The sequence below is a fragment of the Oncorhynchus mykiss genome, chromosome 18 (assembly GCF_013265735.2).
Source record: "Oncorhynchus mykiss isolate Arlee chromosome 18, USDA_OmykA_1.1, whole genome shotgun sequence".
NCBI classification, from domain to species: Eukaryota; Metazoa; Chordata; class Actinopteri; order Salmoniformes; family Salmonidae; genus Oncorhynchus; species Oncorhynchus mykiss.
The window spans coordinates 16,384,543-16,412,210 of NC_048582.1; the positions used below are offsets into that span (position 1 = coordinate 16,384,543).

A 27,668-nucleotide genomic window follows, 5' to 3' on the forward strand; every position below is an offset into this window, starting at 1 on the left:
CAGTCTCCTCTGAACAGTTGATGTTGAGATGTGTATGTTACTTGAACTCTGTGAAGCATATATTTAGGCTGCAATTTCTGAGGCTGGTAACTCAAACAAACTTATCCTCTGCAGCAGAGGTAACTCTGGGTCTTCCTTTCCTGTGGCGGTCCTCATGAGAGACAGTTTCATCATAGTGCTTGATGTTTTTTGAGACTGCTCTTGAAGGAACTTTAAAAGTTCCTGAAATGTTCCGTATTGACTGACTTTCAAGTCTTAAAGTAATGATGGACTGTCATTTCTCTATGCTAATTTGAGCTGTTCTTGCCATAATAGGGCTATCTTTTGCCAAATAGGGCTATCTTCTGTATACCCCCCAACCTTGTCACAACACAACTGATTGGCTCAAAAGCATTAAGGAAAGAAATTCCACAAATGAACTTTTAACAAAAGTTTATCTTCAGACTGCATCATATCCGGCCATGATTGGGCATCCCATTGGGCGGCACACAATTGGTCCAGCGTCGTCCGGGTTTGGTCGTGTTAGACCTTCATTGTAACTAAGAATTTGTTCATAACTGACTTGCCTAGTTAAATAAAGGTTAAATATATATTTTTAACAAGGCACACCAGTTAATTGAAATGCATTCCAGGTGACTACCTCGTGAAGCTGGTTGAGAGAGTATGTAAAGCTGTCATCAAGGCAAAGGGTGGCAATTTGAAGAATTAACACTTTTACTACATGATTCCATGTTATATCATAGTTTTGATGTCTTCACTATTATTCTAAAATGTAGAAAACAGTCAAAATAAAAACCCTGAAATGAGTAGGTGTGTTATATTTGTAAATATTTTTTTTTTAAGGAAGCCTTTTAATCAATCACCAACCTACTCTTTTTGTAGTATTCCCCTGCTGTTAATCCAGGCGTTTCACATTGTGATTACTGTACTGACACTCCTTGTTATGTGAATGCATTTCTAACAGTCCTTGGGAGAATCTCAATTGCAACTCCTCGCTTCCTCAAAACCCATTGGAGGAGATGGTCAGAGGGGAGGGACCTCTGGCTTTCTCATCTGAGGAGGCGGTGGGGAGAAAGGAAGCGAGGTGTAAAGCAATTGAGATTCTCCCCTTGACATTCCTCCTGCGGGTGAGAATGAGCTGGAATAAAGAGTGCCTCCTGAGAGAAGATGCCAGACATTATTGCTTCAAAAGCAGATCTAGTGTCAGTTTTCACCTACAGAAGGAGGATAGGGCTGGGGTAAAGTTGGCTGACTGATCCAGGCTGGAAGCCTACTGTGGCAGACCAGCTCATCCCTTCAGAGTGTCTGCTCAAAGTGGGGTTTATAAGCTGTGTTGTAAGGCTTGTCTGTTTGGTTTGTTAGATTGACAAGTACAAGGTTAAAAGGGGGCATAAGAAATAATATAAAGTCATTTCCTCTCCCTTGACTCCTCCCCTTCATCCATGCCAATCTAAAAAAAAAAAAGACAGGTGAATGCAGGTTCCTCCTTGCATACAGCGCATAATAATTCAAAAGACCATTTATTTGTCCTTTTCTTAAAGTATAATTTTACAGTGTGGTGTGTTTGTAGAGTGCTCCAAGGCAGATTTGGGGGGGGGGGGGTAAATAACCATCCATGCATGTTTCACAACAACAAAAAAACTATAATTATTCAAACAAAATAAGAAGGCAGTTCTGATCCTGAAATAACACCTTACACAAAGAAGATGCCAAAATAAACAAAAAAAACAAAAACAATCTAAGACCTTGCAGTCTAAAAAATATTATGGAAGAAGTGAGAGGAGACATGACCTGTAGTACTTTAGGGCAGGGCCTGGAAGGATGACATCAGTCCATACAGTATTCTAACCACACACCCCCATTAGGTTCTAATCTAGAACCATCCACAGTCTTGTCCTCTCAGGAGGTTCCGGGTTGCCACTTTTTTGCTCCCCAGTATGCTTTTTGTTTGGGGGGGATGGGGGGGGGGGGCCGTTCCCTCCTCACTTTGCTCCTCCACAGCTCGTCTGTAAAGGCCACAGTTTTAGCAGACATTTTGTGTCTAATCCATTGCAGTTTCAACCCAGTCCCTTGGGGCAATGCCATTTACTGTTGGCAAATTCCCTCAACGAGATATTGTTTCGTCACTGTCACGTTGTATGTCCTGATGATTTTTTTTTTGCGTGCATTGGGTATTTACAATGTATCATAGATGAAATATGAAACCACTAAAATGTAAAGATGGCATTTTCCATGTATTCTTGGTAGTGGGCACACTGCTGTACAGACAAAAACAACAACTTCGAAGTGTGAACTGTAGCTCCAGAATTCAAAATCACACCATGGCCAAAACTATTGTTAGCAAAAATGGTTCAGGGCAGATGGAACTCAAAACAATTATTAACAAAGTATTTAAAAAAAGAAAAGAATTGGACCAGAAAGTTCCTCTTCAATTACTTCCTACTTCCTTTCAAATCAGCAAAACAACATCTAGGAAATTCAAATAAAATAGCCTACGATTCTTCATATCAAGGTCTTCTTTTTTTGCAGGGATTTTGCTCATTTCAGACAATTCTCCCAGTAAAACAAAAAACAATTTACAACAAACCACACATTCATGTTACCAACTGAAACACAGCCATCTACTTTCGTTGCAGATAGAATCCTAGAAGAACAATCAGAAACGCTGGGCGAGTCAGTTAGCTTGTTTACCAGCAGTTACTGTAGATCATGACCCTGCTTTAGAATGCTTCTTTTGTTATTCTCAACGGGCAGACATTTGTAAGACTGTAGCTGTGTTCAAGTAGGACAAAATGTGGAAGGGAAAAAAGGTAAGAAAACCAAGAAGCAGAGAGTTCTTTTCACTTCAAGTGAGCAGAGATCAAACAAGCCTTCACCCGTCCTGCCATTGTCAACTGGTGCACACGGGGTGATACAGGTTTTAATTCTCTATTCAACATGTCCTCACTGCGAGAGGCGTTTGAAACCTACTATAGTAGAGTGGTGGAACTGCATCAACCAAGACCCGGTCAGCCAGTGACAGGCCAAACCAGGACAGCCTTGCTGCATCATTGCTGTAGGTTGGGAGGGAGGTCGAGGGAAGGAAGGTTTTAACGATTCCAAAACATTAACAAACTATGTACACCTTCCCTTCACCATTCTGTTTCACTTCCTGTACACACATTGCACACACATCATTGTCTTTCATCTCAGTTTCTCAAAAACACTGTACACACAACCCTGCAGACAGGAGTATGTTTTTTTTCTCTGTCAGCAGTGACGTGTCTCTATGGGGCAGAGAGAAAGAGAAGGTCGAGATTCTTCCCACTCAAAGTTCTAGAAATCATAGAATTCCAATTCTACGATAGAAACAGAGACACTTGAAGAGCTTAATTGGCCCGATCCAGAGGGCAGGAGTCAAGGGTGACAAAGGACGCTGTTCCTCCTGGAGAGAAGAGAGCGCTCCGGCCTGGGTCTAGTCTTAAATCGACTGTTTGATCAGCCGATCAATAAACTGGGTGTCTTGAAGGTATTGAGTGATAGTGTGCAAGGAGATTTGGGGAGGTGAGTTGCAGGTTAAAGAGGTTGGTTGCCCTCGTGTCATGTTGTTACTCTTTTGTCGACTGGACAGCGGGTGGGGGCGCCACGGGCCCCACCTCCTCTGTGGTGCTCTCCCAGCTCTCCTGTGCTCTCTGTGGGGGCCGCTGGGGCGTGTTCATGTGCTGGGCAGCCGGACCTGTATAGGGCTGGGCGTGGGGGTGGTTGTTCTGCTGCAGAGAGACATGGAAACAGGGAGAAAGAGGTGTCAGCATTCAATATGAGCATTCTGTAAATTCTGGAGCAGTGCCACACAGTGTGTGTGTGTGTGTGTTACCTGCTGAAACTGCGTGGCAGGAGCAGGGTTATGGGGGTACAGCGCTGTGTCCTCGGGAGGGGAGGAGTCGTGATCTTCTGTTGCCTCCTGATCATCTGGCTCCTGAAAGAAAATACAGACAATGGAATTAGCCAAGGAGAGCTCTGTTACATTACCACACACACCGACAAAACATGCAAACACCCATCCCACGCGCACACACCTTCCGTACCTCCTCGGGGCAAAGTTCACAGGCCTTGGCCAGGGTCATGCGTGCGGAATGTGAGCGCTCCAGGAAGTACCCGTTGGAGGTCTCGTTGCTCTGGACGGGGGGAGACCAGTTGTTGTAGGTGTACTGGGGGTTCCCTGTGTAGGGCCTCCTCTCCAGCTCGTCCCCCAGCCACTCCACCGCCCACGTCCACTTACGCTTCAGGTCCCCGTTACTCTGGGAGCACAACAGAGAGAGAGACAGTTCTAATGTTAACACAGTTCTATTCCTGATAGATATCCAGACACAAACATACTGTACATACTTGAAACACCATTCTAAAATGACTGATCTGGTAGGCAGAGAGGAGCGAGAGGTGACTACCATATCTAGTCTACTATTGTCATGTTTACCTGTAGTATCTGGTAGGCCACAGTACAGTTGCTGAACAGAGCCACCATGCACTTGATACACTGGTAGGCCCGTTTCTGGTAGTGGTTCTTAGAGCGCTGAATGGTGTCAAACAGGCCGTCCCTGTCGTCTGGTATACCCTTCAGCACGTTGTGGATCCTGTGGGTCTGCCAGGAGTCCTCTATCAGCAGTATCTGCAGCAGCAGGTCCAGGTAAGGCCTCAGCTCATACGTGTAGGAGTACGCCACCTAGGGGTTGAGACAGGTAGGTGGGTGAGGGAAACAAAAACGCCGTGTGTGAGTGAGAGTCATCCGTGTTAACCCCTTACCTGCCAGAGCAGCTCAGACAGCACGGTAGAGGAGAACTGGGGGTTTTCCCAGCAGCTGAAGCGCAGCAGCTTGACCGTCTCCTCAGAGTTGCTGCAGTCCTCGATGATCTTCTTCACATAGCTGGTCCTAACGAAGAGGATCTCTGACACCAGCTGTTGCAGGGGCATGATGGGGGTGGTCAGGTTGGCGTCTCCGTACGGGTTGGCCAGGGACGGGTTACCTAGAGGATAGTGAGATACATTTATATCTATTTGGACACTTCGCTTCATTCTAAGAACGCAAATAAGAGTAAAGAAACAGTAGAGAGAGAGAGAGAATGACAGACAGTGAACCCGAGAGAGAGATTGGAACCATTAGAGAATGAATGAAACACAGAGATAGAGCGAATGAGAGAGAAAGAAAGGAGAGCAGAAGAGACAGCAACCACAAGGCGGTAACAGAGAGAGTGAAACATACCATTGATGGACGACTGCATGCGTGTGGAGACGTCACAGCAGCGCAGTAGCTGGGAGACCACAGCGTAGAGCTTGGTCAGTTCTGCATACTGGTACTTTATGGGAGGGCCAGGCCCCTCGTCTAGAGCCACCAGCATGAAGGTAGCAGGGACACTCAGCTTCAACAACTGGGTCTTCTCTGCCAGACCTGGGGGGAGAGGGAGGGAGGAAGAGAAACCATGTTTTATTCCAGCAAGAAACAAACCAACAGCGTTTCTCCTGCACACGCACGTCGTCTTACCCAGGTTGGCGTACATGACGAAGAGGTTGAAGAACTGCTGCAGGTGTCGGCCGTGCTCTGACACCTCTCTCCTGAGCAGGTTCAACACTGCCCTCAACAGGTGATCACTCAGACTCAGGTTATCACAGCCCTGATGCAGGAGGTCAAAGGTTACAGGTCATATATATATATATATATATATATATATATATATATATATATATATATATATATATATATACACACACACATATATACACACACACACACACACACATATATATATATATATATATTTTTTTTTTTTACAGCTTTTCTGCTACATATATGTACATACACTTAGCATCCATGGGACTTTTATATAAAGCAGTCACATAACGATACATTACCAACCATAAACTCTTTAATCCCGCTCCTCAGCCACTCTCAGCCCATCCCACCTATCACCCTAGACCATCCTCGTTTGGTTTCCATATGCCATATATTTTTGAATTGTGCTGTTTTACATACGTTTTTTAACCTTTCTAAAACGTATAGTATCCACAGATTGTGAGCTAAAGATGAAAACCTTTCCCACAAGTATTATATTATTTAGTGACTACGGCTTTCCAAATCGCCAAACACTGCTATTTGTAAAGTTAATTTTAATTGCACGTTATGATTTTTTAACCATTCCGTGAACCTGTGACCAGAAACAAGCTACATTGGGGAAATACCAGAATAAAATTAACTGTTCGCAGCAAAATCTACAGAGCTGAGATTGTTGTATGCCCCATATTTATAGCATTCTGTTGGTGGCAAGAATTTTATATACATTTAAATGTAAAAACAATTAAGTGTTCTGTTTCTAATCATAATATCATTAATAAATATAACACCATTTTTAAACATTTCATTTTTTCCATAAAGATTATTATTTATTTTTTTAATAATCAGAATATTTGTTTAACCATAACATTTGTTCTATCTTTTCTGGAGGATAAAACTGAAATTGTAACTAGCTTTGCATGGCTTAGAGGTCGAACGATTATGATTTTTCAACGTCGATACCGATTATTGGAGGACCAAAAAAGCCGATACCGATAAATCGGCCGATTAAAAAAAAAAACTATTTGTAATAATGACAATTACAACAATACTGAATGAACACTGATTTTATTGATGTATTATATTAAGTTAAAATACATTTAGCCTCAAATAAATAATGAAACATGTTCAATTTGGTTTAAATATTGCAAAAACAAAGTGTTGGAGAAGAAAGTAAAAGTGCAATATGTGCCATGTAAGAAAGCTAACGTTTCAGTTCCTTGCTCAGAACATATGAAAGCTGGTAGTTCCTTTTAACATGAGTCTTCAATATTCCCAGGTAAGACGTTTTAGATTGTAGTTATTATAGCACTTATAGGACTATTTCCCTCTATACCATTTGTATTTCATTAACCTTTGACTATTAGATGTTCTTATAGGCACTTTAGTATTGCCAGTGTAACAGTATAGTTTCCGTCCCTCTCCTCGCTCCTCCTTGGGCTCGAACCAGCAACACAACAGCCACCCTCGAAGCAGCGTTACCCATGCAGAGCAAGGGGAACAACTACTAGAAGGCTCAGAGCGAGTGACGTTTGAAATGCTATTAGCGCGCGTTAACTAGCTAGCCATTTCACTTCGGTTACACCAGCCTCATCTCGGGAGTTGATAGGCTTGAAGTCATAAACAGCGCAATGCTTGACGCACAACGAAGAGCTGCTGGCAAAACGCACGAAAGTGCTGTTTGAATGAATGTTTACGCGCCTGCTTCTGCCTACCACCGCTCAGTCAGATACATATGCTTGTATGCTCAGTCAGATTATATGCAACGCAGGACACGCTAGATAATATCTAGTAATATCATCAACCATGTGTAGTTAACTAGTGATTATGATTGATTGTTTTTTATAAGATAAATGTAATGCTAGCTAGCAACTTATCTTGGCTTACTGCATTCGCGTAACAGGCAAGTCTCCTTGTGGAGTGCAACGAGAGAGAGGCAGGTCGTTATTGCGTTGGACTAGTTAACTGTAAGGTTGCAAGATTGGATCCCCCGAGCTGACAATGTAAAAATCTGTCGTTCTGCCCCTGAACGAGGCCGTTAACCCACCGTTCCTAGGCCGTCATTGAAAATAAGAACGTGTTCTTAACTGACTTGCCTAGTTAAATAAAAGGTATATAATTTTTTTTTTTAAATTAACATTGGCAAATCGGCGCCCAAAAATTGTTATGAAAACTTGAAATCAGCCCCAATTAATCGGCCATTCCGATTAATTGGTCGACCTCTAATGGCTTGTTTAACAAAGGGCAATACTTTAAACAAAATTTAATTTTCAATTCATACAAAAATAAAATGTGTAATCTGTATAAATCTGTATCAATTTTTTAACAAAGGATGAGCCTTAATCTACTGGAGAACCATTTTGGGTTTAAGTATAACTTATACATAAGTGAAGAGAGGTTTAAAGTGTTAATATTTAAATCATTTTAGCCCCCCAAAGTGATATTCATTACATAAATAGGTACGTTTAATTGTGTCTGGCTTAGCATTCCAAATAAAATTAAATATTTGCTCATATGATTTTTAAAAACTAGTCATCTGGAGTAGGCAGTGCCATTAGTAAGTAAGTAAACTGTGATAGGACCAAAGAGTTAATCAATGTGATTTTTCCATAAATAGACAAGTATTTACCTCTACATGGATGCAGAATCTTATTTTTTGCTAACTTTCTATTGAAATTGATTGTGGTAAGTTCATTTATATTTTTTGAGATGTGAATACCAAGTATGGTAATTAGTATTACATCACACCACACACACACACACCTTCTCTACTCTTTCCCTCCATCTCTCACTCCCTCCATACCTGTGTGGACCCGTCAGGGGAGCTGGCGGGGGCGGGGCATGGCCCGTCCGCCAGGGAGAAATGGGCGATGAAGACGATGAGTTTGGCGAAGGCCCCCCGGACCTCAGCACTGGGACACTCCAGCAGGTACTCAGAGAAGCGCGTGGGGTACGCAAACAGAACGTTGTGGGCAAACCAGCAGCGGACGTTCTTACTGTGGCGCAGCAGGATGCACAGGGCGTCATACCTGAGAGAGAGGGAGAGAAGGTGAGGGAGGGAGGAGACAGAAAGAGGGAAAAGGAGAGAGACGAGGGAAAGAGAGTTACAAGGCTGTCTTGCAGTATAAAGAAGGCACACACTTTCTCCCTCTCACAGACAACCCACTCACCAGTCACCGGCGGGCCCCCGGACTACTTTCTTGGTGTGAAACCCAGTGCTGAAGAGGAACCTAGCTGCTAGCTGGATGCTGATCATGGCTATCTCCTCTGCCTCTGGCAGCAGGTGGTCCTGACCCGGGGGAGGGTTGAGGTAGACGCTGTTGCAGGTCAGCAGCTTCTTGACGAACTGGAAGTACTCCAAGCTGTACTGCATACGGCTGTGCATGAACTGGACGTTCTGCTTCCTCACACTGCATTCAATGGCCCCCGGCATCGTCACCTGGGAGGGGGAATTCATTAGTACGGTTATGAGCATTACGTCATTATACACACAAACAGACTCATTCACACCCACAGGTTCTCGCCTCTGCACTTTATCACAAATACACACTATCACACACACACAGTCCTGATCCCCACCTGTCGTGGTGTAGTGGGAGACACAGTCAGCTCTGAGATGCACCTGGCCAGCTCTCCGTCTGCCTCCACTGCGGCCCCTCCCCCTGCCGCGTCCATCCTCTCATAGAACAGGATGTAGGCGTTCCACCATCTCTTCTGCCTCCTGTAGGACATCTTCTTCATCATGTGGTCAAACACCTCTCCCATGTACTCCCCCCCGAAGCACTGGCTCTTCATCTCCTCGTCGTCGTCCATCTTGCACTCCGTCACGTCACCGTCGTCAAACTTGTACCAGCGCTCCTTCTGCCCGCTGTCGGCGCTACCGCCGGTGCCACCGTCTCGCTGGCTGATATAGGAGTAGTAGTGGCCGCCGCTGGCCTGGCCCGAATGCACCAGCACCCCCACCAGGCGGTACTTAGAACTGCAGCCTGGCGGGTCGGGTTCCGATGGTTCGTTCTGCATGATCATCTGAGAGGGAAAGAAGGAGGGAGGAGTGACTGACTAGAGACAATGTTTGGACTAATGATGAGTTTCCTTGCCAATGCTGCTTCTGTTTACTCTTTCAGGGTTCAGGCCATGGTTATAGAGCTCTAATACACAAATAAAATTTGATATAAAAGTAATCTACCTGGCTCTCCGGGTTGCCGTCATCTCCCTCCAGCTTGGCCACCCCGGCCACAGTGTAGGGCTCCATGTCCAGCTCCCTGGGGAACTCAAAGTAGTCGTTGAACTTGATGGCACACTCCCTCTCCCAGTCGTAGTCAAACCTTTTCAGCTGGATGGCCAGCACTGGAGGAAGCTTCTTGATCAGCAGACGCTTCACTGTGTCCACCTGTAGTGGATAAAACAAAACAGTAAGAAATGTCATCCTAAAGTATCTATCCATATCGACACTGCTATTTTGCAATGGAATGAAAACAAAGGACTGAGTACTCAACAGGAATGATGAAGGACAGGAGAAGAGTGAGGTACCTTCTTGTTACACTTCTCACAGTGGTATGCGTTGGCTCCCTCCAGCAGGTCTCCTTTGACGTACTGCTCCATAGAGTCCAGCAGGTTCTGGTGGTTCCTGATGTCCACGTTCAACGTGGTGAAGGACTCCTCACATTCATACCTGGGAACAAGATGGTGGAACAGTTTCACTTATTAGATTTCAGGCCTGTGATAACTGAGAACTATGTGGTGCCATTTTGTGTCACTAACCACGTTTCCGAGAGTAGTCATATCTTATATATAGACTTTTTTTTTTTAAATGATCACAACAGCTAGTTTCAGTACAATTTTATAAAAGGAGACACAGATCATTTGTTCGTTTAACATGGTGGGATCTTTGTTAAAAATGTATTATGCGAGAAATGGCGGTGGAAACGCTTTTATGCGCAAACATTTATATAATAATCATCATATGGAAGTAAACTTGGAGTCATGCGATGACACGGTGTGGGTCCTCCCACTACAGTTCAGGAAACCATGCAGTTTATTAGGCTACAGATTAAAGGTGGAGAGCTTGACGCTCCTTTCCAATAAATATCATGGGTCTTATTCTGGTGACATGATGATCAATACATGACTGCTGTTTGACAAATTAAAAAAATCCATAATAATGTCATCATGTAGACTAGCCGACCCACACTGACTCAGATGTTAGCTAGAGCGCACATGTTAAGACCAGAGTAGGCACATTGTCTACTTAACACAACCGTTTTTGTGACAAAACTATTGGTTGAGTGGAAAATCCAATAGAAACACATTGCACTTCAGATTTTTATTCGATACACGAGAAGTTATGCGAAAAAGTACATTTTGTGTGCACTACGTCATCGCGCACTCATTTTTTATATTTTTAAGTCCATTTGGTGGGAATACCACACTGGTGGGAATACCACACTGGTGGGAATACCACACTGGTGAGAATACCACACTGGTGAGAATACCACACTGGTGAGAATACCACACTGGTGGGAATACCACACTGGTGGGAATACCACACTGGTGGGAATACCACACTGGTGAGAATACCACACTGGTGAGAATACCACACTGGTGGGAATACCACACTGGTGGGAATACCACACTGGTGGGAATACCACACTGGTGGGAATACCACACTGGTGGGAATACCACACTGGTGGGAATACCACACTGGTGGGAATACCACACTGGTGAGAATACCACACTGGTGAGAATACCACACTGGTGGGAATACCACACTGGTGGGAATACCACACTGGTGGGAATACCACACTGGTGAGAATACCACACTGGTGAGAATACCACACTGGTGAGAATACCACACTGGTGAGAATACCACACTGGTGAGAATACCACACTGGTGGGAATACCACACTGGTGAGAATACCACACTGGTGAGAATACCACACTGGTGAGAATACCACACTGGTGAGAATACCACACTGGTGAGAATACCACACTGGTGGGAAAATGCACATATTTTCTTTATGCAGGTTTTAGAATATTTGCATAATAAAATCTGGAGGATGAGTGGTCGTTCATTCGGTTCCACCAGTGTTAGTAAGTGGATGAAAATCACTCACCTGTGTGGGCAGTCACGGCAGATTTTCTGGTCGGCAAAGGAGCCTCCCAGCACCTTGCTGAGCATGGAGGAGTGGCCCATGGCCTTCAGAGCCTCATCCAGACTGTCCACTAAAGAGTTGAAGAACTCCAGGGCATCGTGCTGCTCTCGCAGATTCACCGGCTCACCCCATAACCTACAGGAGAGAGATCAATAGAGATAGCTCTTCCAAGACCGTTTGTGTGAAATTGGTTTCAAAATAAACAGCTTGTAATCTGTATACCACTACATTCCTTGACATTTCATTGTTTTACCTCAGCCTGCTATCGTTAGCTCACCTGAACTGTTTCCAGAAGCCTCGGGGTACGTAGTACTGCAGTCGGGAGGAGGCCAGGTGACCAAAGATGACCTGTAGGTGGCGTAGCACCCCAATGTTGTACTCCTTCCTGTCCTCCGACTTACTCAGCGAGGGCTTGTCGTCAAACTGGTGTTGGTAGGGGAACACCTCGTCCCGCACCGTTCCGTCTGCATTAGTCTGAGGAGGGAAAGTAACAATACACCGGATGGATTATTTAAGTTCAAATTGTACATCTTGGATCCTCTACACAACATCCGTAAACACTTGGTAATATGAACTTCAGAGGGATTTCATTTCCCTAGTCCCTTAGCTCTATACCAAGGGTTGGGGCTGCCATAAAAAGCATCTCAGATTGTAGCTTTAAGCGAGCCATTTTGCAATTATTCAATCTGAAGAGTGAATATAGTTTCGATTGATTCCCAGTCAGTCCAGTCACCTCGTTCTCCTGCTTCTCGTCCCCGGACAGTTCATCGTCCACGTCGGTGCCGGTGCCCTCCACGGCCAGGACACCGTTACGGATGGGCGGGATCATGTAGAGCTGCTGGATGACCGAGTTCATGTAGCAGGTGGCCCCCGCATTCTTCAGCCCCACAAAGCCTTTGGTGGGCCGCGGCCCCACTGGGGGGAGGTATTCCCACTCTGTCAGAGCCTCACAACCTGAGAGACAGGGAGAGAAGGAGAGGGAGTTGTTCAACGTTTATCCATTCCACATATATGATCAACACAACAATGAATATCAGAAAAACATGTATAATTCATTGGGGAGAGGTACAATTTACCAGTATAGAGAGGAATATATGAGATAAATAATAATTAGGAATTTCAGATTAAGTGACTATGTAGTACATATCTGTGAGTGTATAGTAGTTGTACCTAGGTAGTACATATCTGTGAGTGTATAGTTGGTGTGACTATGTAGTACATATCTGTGAGTGTATAGTTGTTGTACCTAGGTAGTACATATCTATGAGTGTATAGTTGTTGTACCTAGGTAGTACATATGTGAGTGTATAGTTGTTGTACCTAGGTAGTACATATCTGTGAGTGTATCAACGATCTGCTTGAGGTTCCGGACACAGCCGACCGGCAGAGCCACCAGCAACTCGAAGCCGGCGTTGATGGAGGCGGGGCTGCTACAGACAGGGATGGCCTGCTCCGTTGGGAACTCCCCACTCTTCACGTACTGCAGGTACACATTAGACGCCGGGAAGATGAAGTCATCTATCAACTCCTGGAGAAAGAGTGGGGTGAATTAACAGAATGGACAAAGCATAATCTTATGGTGGCTTGTCCTGTGACTATATTGAGTGAACTATTTGGCAACCATACTGGATTTCATAAACAACATAATGACCCACTTTTATGAGGTTGGCACCGCCATTCTCACAGCCAATGTAGTACTTCTTCTCTGGTGTCTGGAAGGCCAGCAGCTCCTTGGTGACCCCCAGGTGACCTTCTAGAATGGTCTCCTCCACCCCCGTCTCTCCTGTCCGCTTCACCTCATCCTAACGGTAAAAACACCAAACTGCCATTTAGCGGTAATATTTATGAGAGATATGAAAGCCCATCTTAGGTCTTCTCTAAACTACATCATATTAAACTGCATTTAATTTTCTAACAATGAAAAGACTTCTCTTGTCCAATACCCTGATCTTCTTGAGCCAGTCGATCTCATTGTTGAGCAGCGCCTCAGCGTTGGGCAGGTTGATGTTGCTGTTGTAGGCGTAGTTCAGCAGGTGCCTCAGCAGCGTAAAGTAGTCCCCTGCGTGCTTCGCCCTCTCCTTTGCCGTGCTCTGGAGGAGAGAGGAAGGATACGTGTTACAACAACAAGGGGTCCCAATGGAGTGGGGTGAAGGTTTCAGTGGGTTACATTTCCTCTTCTAATTATGAAAGCTGGGATTGAGAGATGGTAAACTGATCCGAGGTCTGTCCTTAAGGGCAACTTCTACCCAGAGCTGAAGAATAACTATTGTGTCAGTAGGGGAGAGGGAAGAGATGGGAGATGGAAGGATACGCACCCCTAAAACGGTGAAGAGGAGGGTGATGAAGAAGAGGAGGGGTCTGTGTCCCATACAGCACCTAGTGGCCATGAGGAAGAACTGTTCCTGAGCCATCTGACGAACTGACCTGGAGACAGACAGGAAGATGACAACAGGTTGATTTCTCTGTCAAAAGGTGCTTTTAACATAGTCTGATGACAGTTTTATATCGGCTTGTTTTTGTGAGATTAAGTTTGAACACCAAGAGGCGGTTTTCCCGACACAGATTAAGCCTAGTCCTATACTAAACTCAATGGAGAATCCATTGAAAATGCTTTTCAGTCCAGGATTAGTCTGTGTCCAGGAAATGCCCTGAATGAACAGATCCACAACACAGACATAGATTAACAGCCAGATGCAGACATACTTGCTGTGGCAGTGCAGTAGCAGGTCTATGATGTAAGTCTGCCAGGCCTTCTCCTTACTGAGAGTGTCCAGAGCGGTGGGCAGCAGGGCAAAACACAGGGTCATGATCTCCAGTGCCTCACAGCACACCATCTCATCCTCCCCGTCCGGCTCCTTACCCGCGTTCGTCTGTAGAGGTGATGAACACACACCGCTGTGAGTTTATAGAAGACACAGAAACTCTCCATACAAACCCCTAGAAGTCTGCGATACACACTTTAAGAACCAAGCACACACCATCTCAGTTTAGAAATGGTTTTACCTTCTCATAGATCTGACTGATCTCTTCATTAGAGCTGAAGACCAGCTGTACCGTGCCACAGCCTGAAGCCCACACAATCTTCTGCACCGCCCGGATCACACAGAGGTCTGGGATGTACTTGGATGCTTGGAAGAAGTTCTGGGAGTTCGGGGGCAGAGACTGCCAAAAAAAGTGAGCAGACGTTTACGGTCTTACTCTTTTTGACTTGCCGTTGTTTCCCGGTTGAACACGTGTAAGCACTCGTCTCAATAGACGGGCCGTCTCACCTCGTCAGAGATCTGTTGGGCCAGTCGTATGGCCACGTTGCGGAGCATGCACTCAGAGGCGGGGTTCGGGATATTCTGTAGAGCACTCTGGAGGACCAGGGCCTGGTCGTGGGTCGCCTGGTTGATCTAGAGAGGAACAAAATCAAAAAACAGTGGATTGAGAACACCAGTCATATTCAGACTCATTCAAATACACAATGAAGGTACGTTGAGGTGATCATGGTCTGTCCATACAGGGTCTGGTAACAAGGGTCCTGCTTAGAGGTCGACCGATTAGGATTTTTCAACGCCGATACCGATTATTGGAGGAACAAAAAAAAGCAGATACCGATTAATCTGACAATTTTTTTAAAAACAATACTGAATGAACACTTATTTTAACTTAATATAGTACATCAATAAAAATCTATTTAGCCTCAAATAAATAATGAAACATGTTCAAATTGGTTTAAATAATGCAAAAACAAAGTGTAATAACTACCCCGCTAACTAGCTAGCCATTTCACATCAGTTACACCAGCCATTAGGCTGATAGGCTTGAAGTCATAAACAGCGCTGTGCTTGTGAAGAGCTGCTGGCAAAACGCACGAAAGTGCTGTTAGAATGAATGCTTACGAGCCTGCTGCTGCCTACCACCGCTCAGTCAGACTGCTCAATCAAATCATAGACTTAATTATAACATAACACACTGAAATACGAGCCTCTGGTCATTAATATGGTCGAATCCGGAAACGATCATTTCGAAAACAAAAGGTTTATTATTTCAGTGAAATACGGAACCGTTCGGTATTTTATCTAACGGGTGGCATCCCTAAGTCTAAATATTCCTGTTACATTGCACAACCTTCAATGTTATGTCATAATTACGTAAAATTCTGGCAAATTAGTTCGCAATGAGCCAGGCTGCCCAAACTGTTGCATATACCCTGACTCTGCATGCAATGAACGCAAGAGAAGTGACACAATTTCACCTGGTTAATATTGCCTGCTAACCTGGATTTCTTTTAGCTAAATATGCAGGTTTAAAAATATATACTTCTGTGTATTGATTTTAAGAAAGGCATTGGTGTTTATGGTTAGGTACAGTCGTCCAACGATTGTTCTTTTTTCGCAAATGCGCTTTTGTTAAATCATCCCCCAGCGTTGCATCGATTATATGCAACGCAGGACTCACTAGATAAACTAGTAATATCATCAACCATGTGTAGTTATAACTAGTCATTATGATTGGTTGTTTTTTATAAGATAAGTTTAATGCTAGCTTGCAACTTACCTTGGCTTCTACTGCATTCGCGTAACAGGCAGCCTCCTCGTGGAGTGCAATGAGAGACATGTGGTTAGAGCGTTGAACTAGTTAACTCTAAGGTTGCAAGATTGGATACCCCGAGCCGACAAGGTGAAAATCTGTCGTTCTGCCCCTGAACAAGGCAGTTAACCCACCGTTCCTAGGAATGTGTTCTTAACTGACTTGCCTAGTTAAATAAAAGGTATAAAAAATGTTTTTTTAAATTAAATGTATAAAAATTTAATTGGCAAAATCGTTGCTCAAAAATACAGATTTCCGATTGTTATGAAAACTTGAAATCGGCCCTAATTAATCGGCCATTCCGATTAATCGGTCGACCTCTAGTCCTGTCATTGTTCTGCACTCGTCTAAGCTGTAGTAATACAAGGTTTTCCCCGCATATTATTTACCGGCGATGCGGGGCTGGTCCCCTCCACTACGGGCTGGCAGGCCTCGGCCACAGCTTTGACGTGTCCGAACCCCACGGCGGTCAGCAGTAGCTTGGCGATCTTCAGGGCATTGAGGTACGCCCCCCGCCGCGTCTCCATGTCGGCCGACGGCAGGAAGTTGTTCCTGGTGAGCATACTCAGTACGAGTGGGAGGCCGCCGCTCTTCAGGAAGTTGTACTGGAAGTCGCTGGCGTCCTCGCCGAGGGTGCCGCTGGCCGGCATCACCAATGCATACACCACCTGGGGAATCAATCCAATCAAACGTGGCAGGAGGATGTGAAGAGTGTAAGGGGTAATGAATCGATCACGTGTTACCAACCTCAGTGAGGTAGAGGACTTGTGAGGGCGAGGGGCCAAAGAAGCGGGAGTCCAGTGTGGGGCTCAGGCTGTTCTCTCCCAGCTTGGCATGATCCAGACAGATAGCGCGCAGGTTCTCCACGGTACCGTTGTCTACACACAGCTCAACCAGAACATCAGTCAGTCAGGACAAATCATTTCAAACCACAATAAGAGAGAGAAAGAGAGAGACGCAGAGGAAGGATGAGAGATGCTGTTTTGGGGCCACAGAAGGACAGCAAGCTATAATGAGAAAGAATGAGAGCGTGAGAGAGAAAGACAGTGTACCTGGAGGCATAAGCTTCATGAGGAGCCTGGCTCCATCTCGCAGCAGAGGCATGTTGAGGGTACAGCCCAGGTCTGCTACCTGCCACAGGAACGAGATGTAGCGCAGGTGGAGAGACATGATCTACAGAGAGCAAGACGTTACTCAGGAGAAGATGACACATTTGACATTTCTCACGTGAGGAAAGGTGTGTGTGTGTCTTACCACTCCAGGCAGGCAGCCCTCCACCTCTGGGTTGGGCCCTTCGCTGAAGTGGTTGCCATGGTTACTGGGTGAGCCGGTGGAGGAGTCTGAGGAGCTGTCAGGACTGGAGGGCACGGTGGCACTCACCTGGGTCAGCTTGGCTGTGATCAACTACACACAAAATACCGATTTGAACCAAACGCTAACAGATACACTGTGCTTTCATCATCTAATCCTAGTAGATTAGTGATTCCAGGAGGGAGTCAAATTGTATTTAAACACATCGGAACTAAGCCCTAATTCAAAACCAGTGCATGGGCCATTGATTACGAAATGACTAGCTCACTGCTTTGTCCTTGAGGTTGAGCTGTCCAATCAGCTTCCTGTCATCCGCTGGGTCGACAACCTCCCCGCCAATGAAGAGCTCTATCTTGGTGTGCGTGGCGTTGGCCTTGATGCGTGTGAGGATGCCGCGGCGCACCGAGCCGATGGTGTCATTGGTGTGAGACCAGATGTCCAGGTCATCCACCTGACGACCCTGGTTAGGGAAACGCACGATCAACGTGATGTGCTTCCCCCGGAACGCCCTGAGAGAGAGAAAGGGGAGAAAGAGAGGGATTGGTCAGTCAAAATATTGGCGCTGAGACTCTGACAAACTTAGTTAGACCTCGCTTTCACAAGTGTGTGTTGGTGTGAGTCTGTGTGAGCCTCTCTCCTACCTGGACATGGGCAGTATGGACCTCTCCTCGTGGTAGTCACTGTCACATTCGTTGATGTACTCCTTGAGCACGGTGAGCACGCGAACCATGCGGATGGCCTCCTGCCGGGCACAGTTGATGCTGTCCTTGTCCCCGTCCAGGACACACAGCGTGTCATACGACGCCTTCAGACGGTCAAAACACAACTGGATGAAGTCCTCGTGGATCTCCACCTGGTTGACCTGCAGCTTGGGCCCCAGGTTGGTGTAGATCTCCTTCAGCAGGTCGATGGCTCGGCTGGCGATGTCATCAGTACCCTGGATCACCACCTGGTAGAACAATGCAAAGCGGTTTTGTGCACTATCCTCCTCCAGGGTTAATTCAGGAACCAGATTGGTGTCTATAAAAGCTTTTAACAGCGATAAGAGGAGTTTTAACTCAAATGCCTCCCAAGGTAGTCCAGTCCTATGAGCTCCAGGTTATACAGTGTGTTCAGAAAGCTTTCGAACACTGATAAGCTGTTTAACACTCACCCTCCAGAGGTAGTCCAGTCCTATGAGCTCCAGGTCATCCATCATGTAGGCCCTGCGTTTGGCCACCAGTTTGCCCTCGCGGCAGTTGACAGCCTTGAAGAACCTCTCGAAGCACTTCATGCCGTTCTCCGTGAGCAGGGACGGGTCCAGCTGCAGAACATTGTTCTCAAAGAAGTCCTTGTTGATGTCCGGGTCCAGGTCTGGCTCATCTCCCATTAGCTTAGAGTACCTAGAGTTGGAAAAGACAGTATAAAGACATTATAAAGGCTCATACTTGCTTATAACAAATGATAAAGTATGATCCCAGCATGCTTTAAGTGAAGTGCTACCAATAACATTTGAGTTGAACTAACCTGGAATAATTAAAAAGGGAAATCATATTTAATATACATCAAAGGCTGGTCTAAACAAATGTGTACGTACCATTTGAAGCACGCCTCCCGGTCACACAGGAAGACAGCGCTCTCAGCCAGACACCTCCAGATCTGCTTGGCCTGAGGAGCACATAGCCACAACTGTCCGTCCTTCAACAGGAACCTGGAGAACAAGATGGTTCACAGCAGTTAGACACTAACAGACGACTCAGAATGGCCACTTTCATTCCCACAGACTGAGAAATGCCTCGCCGCCCAGAAAAGCAGTCAAGGGTCATTGTTTTCATCCAGAGATGCCTGGAGGCAGCCGCCTGCCTTACCTCAGGAAGTTGAGCCTCTCCTGGACCTCCTGAACATGACTGTAGCGACTTCCCACTCTGACCGTCTGAGGGTCAAAGTCTGCGTGTTCAGCTTTGGAGAACGGTCTCATGGTCTCCATGTAGGCAGACAGGTTCTCAGCCACCAGAGTGACCAGGGCATGGTTGTGCTGCAGCTGGTTGATCAGGTCATGACGATAGAACACATGAGGACTCCTCTGGGTCTGACTGTATGGGGAAGAGGAAAGGGAAGGAGAGAAGTGTAATATTTCATCACAAGCTATGACTCAATGGGAAAAAGAGATGAGGAGAGCGAGAGAGAAAGGGAGAGAGACAGGGAGGTGGAGAGAGTCTTTCGTTACCTGAGGTTCTGAGGAGCTTCCCCAAACAGGCTGCAGATCTCTCTGATCTGCTTCAGGGCTGGTATGACCCACTTGTCGTTGGTGCGCAGCTCCTCGATGAAGCGGTCTATCCACTGGATCTTCTGGGTGTCTCTGTCCTGTTGGAACACAGAAGCACAGAGCAGGGTCCTAGTCATTAGGGACCATCGTAAGCAAAACATTTTGCAACAGAAAACAAAAAACAAGAGATTCTCATTTGACAAGTTCAGGAAGAACGTCCCAGTTTCCGTCTGTTTTCTTTCGTTCGGTGCCTAATACAACCCAGTAGCAGTAACAGTAGTTTTACCTGAGAGCAGCTGTAGTCCAGTATCTTGATGTGTGCGCTGAGGGCCTGGTCCATGATGTCCACGGGGACGTCGTCACTGTGAGCCAGGTTCCACAGCAGGTTGAGCACCTTGTGGGCCATCACTCCATCCTTATCGTCCTCCGCCAGACGACGGATCAGCTCCAGCAGCTTCTCACGCTGCTTCTTACTCGCATTCGTCCAACTCTCCTTGAAGCAATCAAAGAGATGGTCGAGCTGCTCTGGAGAGAAGTCCCAGGCCAGTTTGGCCAGAAGGTCATGGACGTTCTTCACTATGGCTTCGTGCTTACCAGCCTGACATAGAAACGGACACAGAAGACACTTAGGCATGGTTCTAAAAACAACCCCTTCCCCTACGCATTCCTTTTTTATAAAGGAAAAGGTCTCTCTTGCAAAATATATATTTTTCACAAATGAGAATAACCTGTATAGGTTCAATGAATAGGAATTACATTAAAATTCAAGATGGATCCATCCCCATATTGCTGAGACCCATTTTCCCATGACACTTTAATTCAGTACCTGCGCTGCCCAGATGTTGTCCAGGTCCTGCATGGTGAGGGCTTTCTCTTTGATGACGAAGCGGAGTATCTTCTCTAGTTTCTCTACGTACTGAGGCTGGTGGAGGCTGTCCCTCAGCACGATGGACAGGATGTGGTTCTGCTGGATCCACTCCTGAGAGAAAGGGAGAGGAAGACAAACATCAGGCATAGCAGGTGTAAATGAGAACTTGTTCTCAACTTGCCTACCTGGCTAAATAAATCAAAATAAATTAGCATTCCTGTGGAGAAATTCCATGTCCAATTCCACTGACAGGAATTGAACTGGAATTGACTATTAAACTCTGATGAGCAATTTAAAAGCTCTATACAAATCCAGTCCATTATCATTCATAAGGAGTAACTGTGGTGACTCACCGCCATGCGTTCTGCCGTCAGCCACTCCTCCTCCTCGGGGTTGCCATGCCGATGCGTATAGTAGGACACGCTGGAGATGACCTTGTTGACCTCATTCAGAGCGTTCATCTTGCCGTTGAACGAGGAAATCTGCAATAACCTGGGGACAAATTAAAAGCATAACCATCTTATTGAAAATTCCACCCAAAAGCTATTTTTTGGTATTTATTTCATTAGTCCATTGTTGACAGAGTCCCAAAATGTTTTACATGTCAGAAAAATACCAGCTGTATTTTGAAAGTTACACATCTTGAAAAATGTTTTGCATGTCAACAATGGACTAATGAAAGAAATATCAAAACAGTTTTTGGGTGGAGTTTTCCCATAATAATAAAACAGCAGTTGACTGGCCAAAACACTCATCACACGAGGTGCTCAAACCCCAATGTGAATTTTAATTCTATACAATAACAACCTAAAAAGAAAACAACTGAAGGAATCTCACCTAAGGATCATTTTCAACCTAAATATCTCCAAGTTCTTGACGGTCTCCTCCTGACCAGGCACCCTGGAGGCCAGGTTCTTCAGGGACTTGATGATCATGGACAAGGCATCGTTCTTGGCCTCGTTCTTGGCCTCCTTCTTCAGCTCCTCGTCCGTCAGATTCTCCAGGAACTGAGGAACCATCTCGATCACTGGCAGGAAGTACTTCTTCACTGTGTGCAAGGTCAGGAACTCATAGCACTGGCCGAACGGCCTGGAGGGAAGACATACATGGGTTAGGACATGCACACGTCCCTTACAAGTCCCTTACATTGGTCCATCTGCGCTAACATACTTGATGAGGGCAGCGATGATCTGCACGTTGAGTGCCTGTCCGCTCATGAAGCGGTCGTGTAGAGTCTGAAACCCGTTCAGCGTGCCAAACTTATTAATCAGGTCCACCAACCAGCCCTGAGAGAGAGAGGAAGAGGGAGAGAGAAAACAATGAACGGCTAATCACTGGCGACAGCTTTATTCATGTTGAAAACTTGGATATACTGTATCAAGCGAGGAATCCTGAGTGAGCGAGGGTGAGTTGGGGCCTACCTTGGGTGAGCGAGGGTCGGGTGGGCGGGCGAAGAGCTCGTCGTCGGCCAGCGTGGCCCCGGCGGGGATGGTCTCAGAGGGCCGCGTGCCGTTGTAGATGTGGAACTTGCAGTGGGGGTTGGTGGCTGTGGCTAGTAGCTCCAGTAAGGGGAACCAGTCCTGAGGAAGCTTGGTCACACACAGCTCCACCAGCCGGTGTGTGTTGGTGATGATACACCTCTGTGGAAGGAAGGACAATCAGTTGTAGTTCAAACAGGAAGTGCTAGTGTGTGTGCGCACACACACACACACACACACACACACACACACACACACACACACACACACACACACACACACACACACACACACACACACACACACACACGAGGCCCTTACATGGATCTCAAACTTCCACCCGCTGACAGCCTCGTCTGTGAGGATCTTAGTGAAGGAGATGGTCAGGCCGTCCCTGAAAAACCTCTGGCACGCCTCACACTTCACATCAAGCCCTGCAGAAAGAGGCAACGATTAAAGGCAGAAAACAAAGAGAGATCAATAGAAGACAAATGAAAAAGATGTCCTATATGGATGTATATTGTATACGATGATGGACACACCTTTTTTACATAAGTCTATAGCAGCTTCAAGTAGAACTTCTAATTCCCCCTTTGGCAGGACTGGGACTACCCATCGGGGCCTGTTGATCATGTCGTCCAGCTTGGCCAGGTCAGTGTGAGGGAAGGCAGGCTCCTCCTCCTCCAGAGCAGGGGCAGAGTCTCCTTGGCCCTGCTCCTCCTCCGCCGCCGGTGGGCTCACAGGAGACGGCTCTGTGGTCGACGGGTTGGGGGACACCGTCTGCAACTAGCACACACATTAATATTAAAAGTAAGTAAGTACGAAAGCATATGGCATTGCAGATCGCTCCATATTAGTCAGTCAACTTCACGCAGACATACAGGTGATATGCAGGTAACCTTGTTCACTGATAATTGGGGAACTATCCATAGACAGACACACATCACCCCGACACTCACCTGGGCCTGTGTGGGTGGGGGCTGGCTCTGAGAATCAGCGGGTGCCTGGCCCTGGCTATCATTGCCCCCCACGGGGGAGCCACGGGTGGTGACCGTCATGATCGACACGGGGCAGATCTTGGCAGTCTTGTCCACTTTAGGAGGCCCTGGCCTGGAGGGGAATCACTGCCTGGGTAGGGAAGGAGAACCAGAGGCCGGCTGAGAGGGAACGCTCCGGCTGCTGAGGCTCAGGGAGGGTTGCAGAGACCATCGCAGAACCTGTGGGACAGAGACAGGGGGAGAGAGATTTAGAATGGTTGATGCCCCATTTTTCACATGCATTTGGGACTGAGGCATGTGCATTTCAGCTAATCTGTGTACAATCTAGTGAACATCACATGGTCAACTTCAGACCACTGTTGAGGTGTAAAAATAGCTGAGAAACAACACAGGTGCATCCAAAGGCCATGATTCCACAGTATGTTTGCAAGACAACTAAGCGAGACCAATTCAAATGACTCTCATTCTGCCACTATCTGGGTCTAGACATTAAAATGCTAATACACATGCTTGACAACGGGGTGGAATTATGACATACAGACACACACACCCTAGCCCTAATACCGACAGACAGAACCCCCCGCCCCACACTGCCATCACCTCTCCTATTTCCAGTTTAGCTGTGCTGCAGACAGCACAGGACTATCAACCATACGCCACACTGGCCTATTAATAGTCTCTGTCGAACTGGTTCAGAGATATCTAGACTGTGCAAGACAGTATACAGCTACTGGCAAACTGTTGATTGGTCACACAGAGCATGACCCTACCCTAACCCTACCCCAACAAACTGCAGCTCCTAGGTTACTCACATCTCACTACAGCAAAACATGCATGGGATATTGAGGTTTCAAGATATCACCTGGCTATATTAGCCAAGCCTAATACAATAACTAAACAAGAACAATTGAACAAGGAGAACAAGCCATTGTGTGCTTACTGACAAACAATGTATTCTTAATAATTGCCCAAAATGATTAATAATAGCATATTGGATTGAAATCAGGCCATCTATGCTTGGCTGTCAGTGCCACTGACATAAAGTTGTGGTAGTCCAACAATGTGTCCCAGTACTATAACAGTGTTTCACAACTCCAGTCCTCCAGTAGCCCCAACAGAACACATTTTTGTTGGAGCCCCAGACATGCACACCTGATTCAACTTGTCAACTAATCATCAAGCCCTCAATGAGTGGAATCAGGGGATTTTATCCAGGCCTATAAGAAAAATGTGCGATGTTGGGGGGTACTGGACTGGAGTTGGGAAACACTGCACTATAACATAAGTGAGTCTGTATAGAATATTGACCTTACACAATAGCAGAGTGACAAAGCAAAACATCTTAAATCACTATGAGTCAGGATGGAAGAGATAGGCCCTAAACCTGTTGTTAGGCTGAGGCTCCTTCAATCCACTCAAGTGCCTATGAGGTAACATTAAGATAAGGGGCTAGGGTTTCTGGGTAGGAAAGTTCTGTGTGTCTAGTTGTGAGACACTGGAAGTCTTGAGACACATTAAGACAGTCTCCAGCTGAGTTACGATCCTCTGGGCTCAGTTTACAGGTTTATTATTGGCTGTCTTCAGTTTCCCGTCTTCAGATGTATCCGCTTCCATCTAATGGAAGAGGTTAGTATCAGGGAAGGGGAATCTGATCCTAGATCTGTGGTTTGGGCCGACTTCTACCTCAAGCATCATCAGGCAAGCCGGCAGGAGTAGGCTACAGCTGACATCTACAATGTGAATGGAAGTTAACAAGCCAATCGGAATCAATGACCCAAGGAGCAAGAACGGTTGAGGAACCAATCAGATGAAAAGAAACCTTGAGTCTTGAGAAAGCACCTGACCGGGCCATAAACCAGGGTAAACCCTCTCCTCAGCACCCCCAGACGTTCCACATTTGTGTTCTAACCATAAACCGGCACACCTGATTTAATTAGTCAAAGGCTTGATGATTAGTTGAATAACTGAATCAGTGGTGCACGTTTAGGGTTAAAACTAAAATGTAGGGGTTGAGAAACACTGGTTTTCAGCTTACTGAAAATATAGTAATTACACCTGGTACAGCTGCCATGGCAGTGTGTTTGCGGCAAATATTCAGGTCATCATGGTCAAGGCTTAGTTTTGCTGACTTGAGTAAAACTTGAAGTGAGCCTAGCTAGGGCAGGACTGAGGAAACGCAAACCTTTTAGGTGGAATGAAGTCATTTGTATACGGAAATGCACAAAGTAAGCATATTACCAGGCCTAAAAATCGTCAACAATTACATATTGACAATGCCTTGCTTGCAAATAACTAAAATCGATTCTTTGTCAATAGATAAAATGCCAGCCCCTACCTTGGCTGGTCTCAAAAACCGACACTAGGCAGAGGCAACTACAGTCGGGCTTTGAAGACTACCCTTGGCTACACCTTCAGTTTTGGAGACATGTCTGTCTGCATCAAACTGTCAAGACATTCCTTGTGACAGCCGTTGGTTTACAAGGAGCTTGGCACAAAGGAAAACATTTATGTAACGACAAATGACAAGGTTGCTTGCATGATGTGTGTGAATAAAAATGTACTTGGTCCTAGGCTTGCTAATCATTCTTATCACGATCCGCTATCCTCACCAGAACCTCTTTCTGTGAGGACACGTCATTGAGTAACATTGTGCAGCTAACTAATTAAATCAAGTAATTTGGGGGCTGGAGTATAAGGAAAACTTGATTTAATTACAGCAAACTCAATCTCAAAATAAGTGTTACTGACACATTGTATGATGTATTTTAGATATGAGAGACCGCTAACTAGCCAGCATCAGCCAACAACTAACGTAGCTAACTACACTTGCTAGATTTAAAAAGCATTAGCCAAATATTTCAAACAATGCGAAAATAACAAGCCTGCAAACACTGCCTGGAACACGGTTAATTGATGTGAAAAATAACTTAATGCAACAGGAGCCTGGACGATAACTAATGCATAACGTTAGACAAGGCCCGTAATGTTAGTTAGCTACTGACAAGCATTGCAAGGGCCTTCTTACTCAACATCGGTAGTAGCGCTAACATGCTAGTTAACGTTAGCTAATGGCGCTGCCGTCGCCACAACAATCAACAGTCTGTGTGCATTGGTAGGTTGTTGATCAAACACCAGCCCATATCTGTCAACACCACTAGTCCAAGAAGTTAGCCAACATCTTGTCTGGTTGAGACTGACCTTGAACTAGCTATGTGGAAACCGTTATATTTCAAAATCCAAACAATTAACAGGTTGGTATGGGAAACGTCAGCCATTTTGCCACAGCCAAAAATAACAGCCAACTTAACTAGCCAACGTTACATACAGAAACAAACCGGCATTTCAGCATTCATTCTGCCGATGTCAGGCACCTTGCTTGCTATTACTCTCGCCTCTTTATCCAATGAAAAGCATATGTGTAACGTTACACCTTGTAACTAGACCGCTATAACGTTGCATTGTTAATGATTACTCAGATATGTCGTTATCTAGCTATACTAGCCAGTTAGCACCATTGTTGCTAGCTACCCAATGTTACTTACCCCAAAATTTGATGCAACTTCCTTGAGTTGACTTGTCCTGTCTATGAATCTTTCTATTCTGGGTTCCGCTAAGTGTCAACGTGTGTTACATACTATTTTCATACATGCATCCAGATCTGCTAATATGATCTCTCTTCCTTGCTTATTTTTTTGTCTGTACTTGGGTGTTTTTCCTGCGTCACCATCAACCCCCCCTCTACTGTAGTCTAGCACAGTTTTCCCAGCCAGTCCGTGGTAAGCGCAGCTGACGAGGCCGTGTTCGAGAGGATCAACAATTGTGACTTGCTGACTGATCTACAAATTATAATGAGCCGTTATTTACGATGTAAAGTTCCTTGTAGATCAGTCAGTCTGTAGTCGCCTGCACTGTCAGCGCCAATGTCGAACAAGCCCATTAAGGTAACGTTTAACAATTAAAGTGATTCACACCCCTTGACTTTTCCCACATTTTGTTGTGTTACAGCCTGAATTTAAAATGTATTGAATTGAGATTTTGTGTCACTGGCATACACACAATACCCAATCATGTCCACGTGGAATTATGTTATTAGAATTTATTTTACTAATTAATACAATTTAAAAGCTGAAATGTCTTGAGTCAATAAGTATTCATCATCTTTGTTATGGCAAGCCTAAATAATTTCAGGAGTAAAAATGTGCTTAACAAGTCACATAATAACTTGGATGGGCTTACTCTGTGTGTAATAATATTGTTTAACATGATTTTTAAGACACTGCATCTCAGTGCTAGAGGCGTCACTACATACACCCTGGTTCGAATGCAAGCTGTATCACAACCGGCCGTGATTGGGAGTCCCATAGGGCGGTGCACAATTGGCCGAGCTGTCTGGGTTTGGCCGGTGTAGGCCATCATTGTAAATAAGAATTAGTTCTTAGCTGACTTGCCTAGTTAAATAA

General features: G+C 45.5%; 1 protein-coding gene across 6 annotated transcripts; it reads right to left on the minus strand.

Moving 5' to 3' along the window:
- Positions 1–1,503: 1,503 nt before the first annotated feature.
- On the minus strand, positions 1,504–26,967 carry LOC110495671 (probable ubiquitin carboxyl-terminal hydrolase FAF-X). 6 transcript variants are annotated; one of them, XM_021571030.2, is made up of 43 exons: positions 26,751–26,967; positions 23,170–23,427; positions 22,753–22,990; positions 22,532–22,644; positions 22,154–22,372; positions 21,903–22,018; positions 21,570–21,821; positions 21,086–21,224; positions 20,691–20,843; positions 20,151–20,462; positions 19,826–19,962; positions 19,467–19,691; positions 19,196–19,309; positions 18,773–19,001; positions 18,261–18,568; positions 17,888–18,128; positions 17,563–17,712; positions 17,361–17,481; positions 17,056–17,186; positions 16,698–16,976; positions 16,276–16,308; positions 15,003–15,128; positions 14,737–14,895; positions 14,437–14,603; positions 14,049–14,157; positions 13,677–13,823; positions 13,389–13,535; positions 13,054–13,261; positions 12,467–12,687; positions 12,011–12,207; positions 11,695–11,868; positions 10,112–10,253; positions 9,768–9,971; positions 9,161–9,607; positions 8,752–9,020; positions 8,385–8,610; positions 5,516–5,645; positions 5,237–5,422; positions 4,780–5,000; positions 4,454–4,699; positions 4,056–4,277; positions 3,854–3,955; positions 1,504–3,749 (listed from the first exon to the last, which is right to left on the minus strand). In XM_021571030.2, exons 2-43 carry the CDS (start codon positions 23,266–23,268, stop codon positions 3,588–3,590), a joined length of 7,821 nt encoding a protein of 2,606 aa, XP_021426705.2. In that variant the 5' UTR covers positions 23,269–23,427; positions 26,751–26,967; the 3' UTR covers positions 1,504–3,587. The 6 variants fall into 6 exon arrangements, with proteins under 6 accessions (XP_021426705.2, XP_021426706.2, XP_021426704.2 ...); XM_021571031.2 differs by having other exon boundaries at positions 4,065–4,277; positions 22,753–22,996; XM_021571029.2 differs by having other exon boundaries at positions 22,753–22,996.
- Between the last annotated feature and the right edge of the window lie 701 nt (positions 26,968–27,668).

Bases quoted from the DNA above. Each gene is read 5' to 3' on its own strand.
- LOC110495671 (XM_021571029.2), bottom strand. From the start codon at position 23,268: ATGACGGTCACCACCCGTGGCTCCCCCGTGGGGGGCAATGATAGCCAG. The intron at 21,225-21,569 runs GTGAGATTCCTT...ATTTGTCCCCAG, and splicing joins AGGTTGAAAATGATCCTTAG to GTTATTGCAGATTTCCTCGT. The intron at 13,262-13,388 runs GTGGGTCATTAT...CTCTTTCTCCAG, and splicing joins GCGGTGCCAACCTCATAAAA to GAGTTGATAGATGACTTCAT.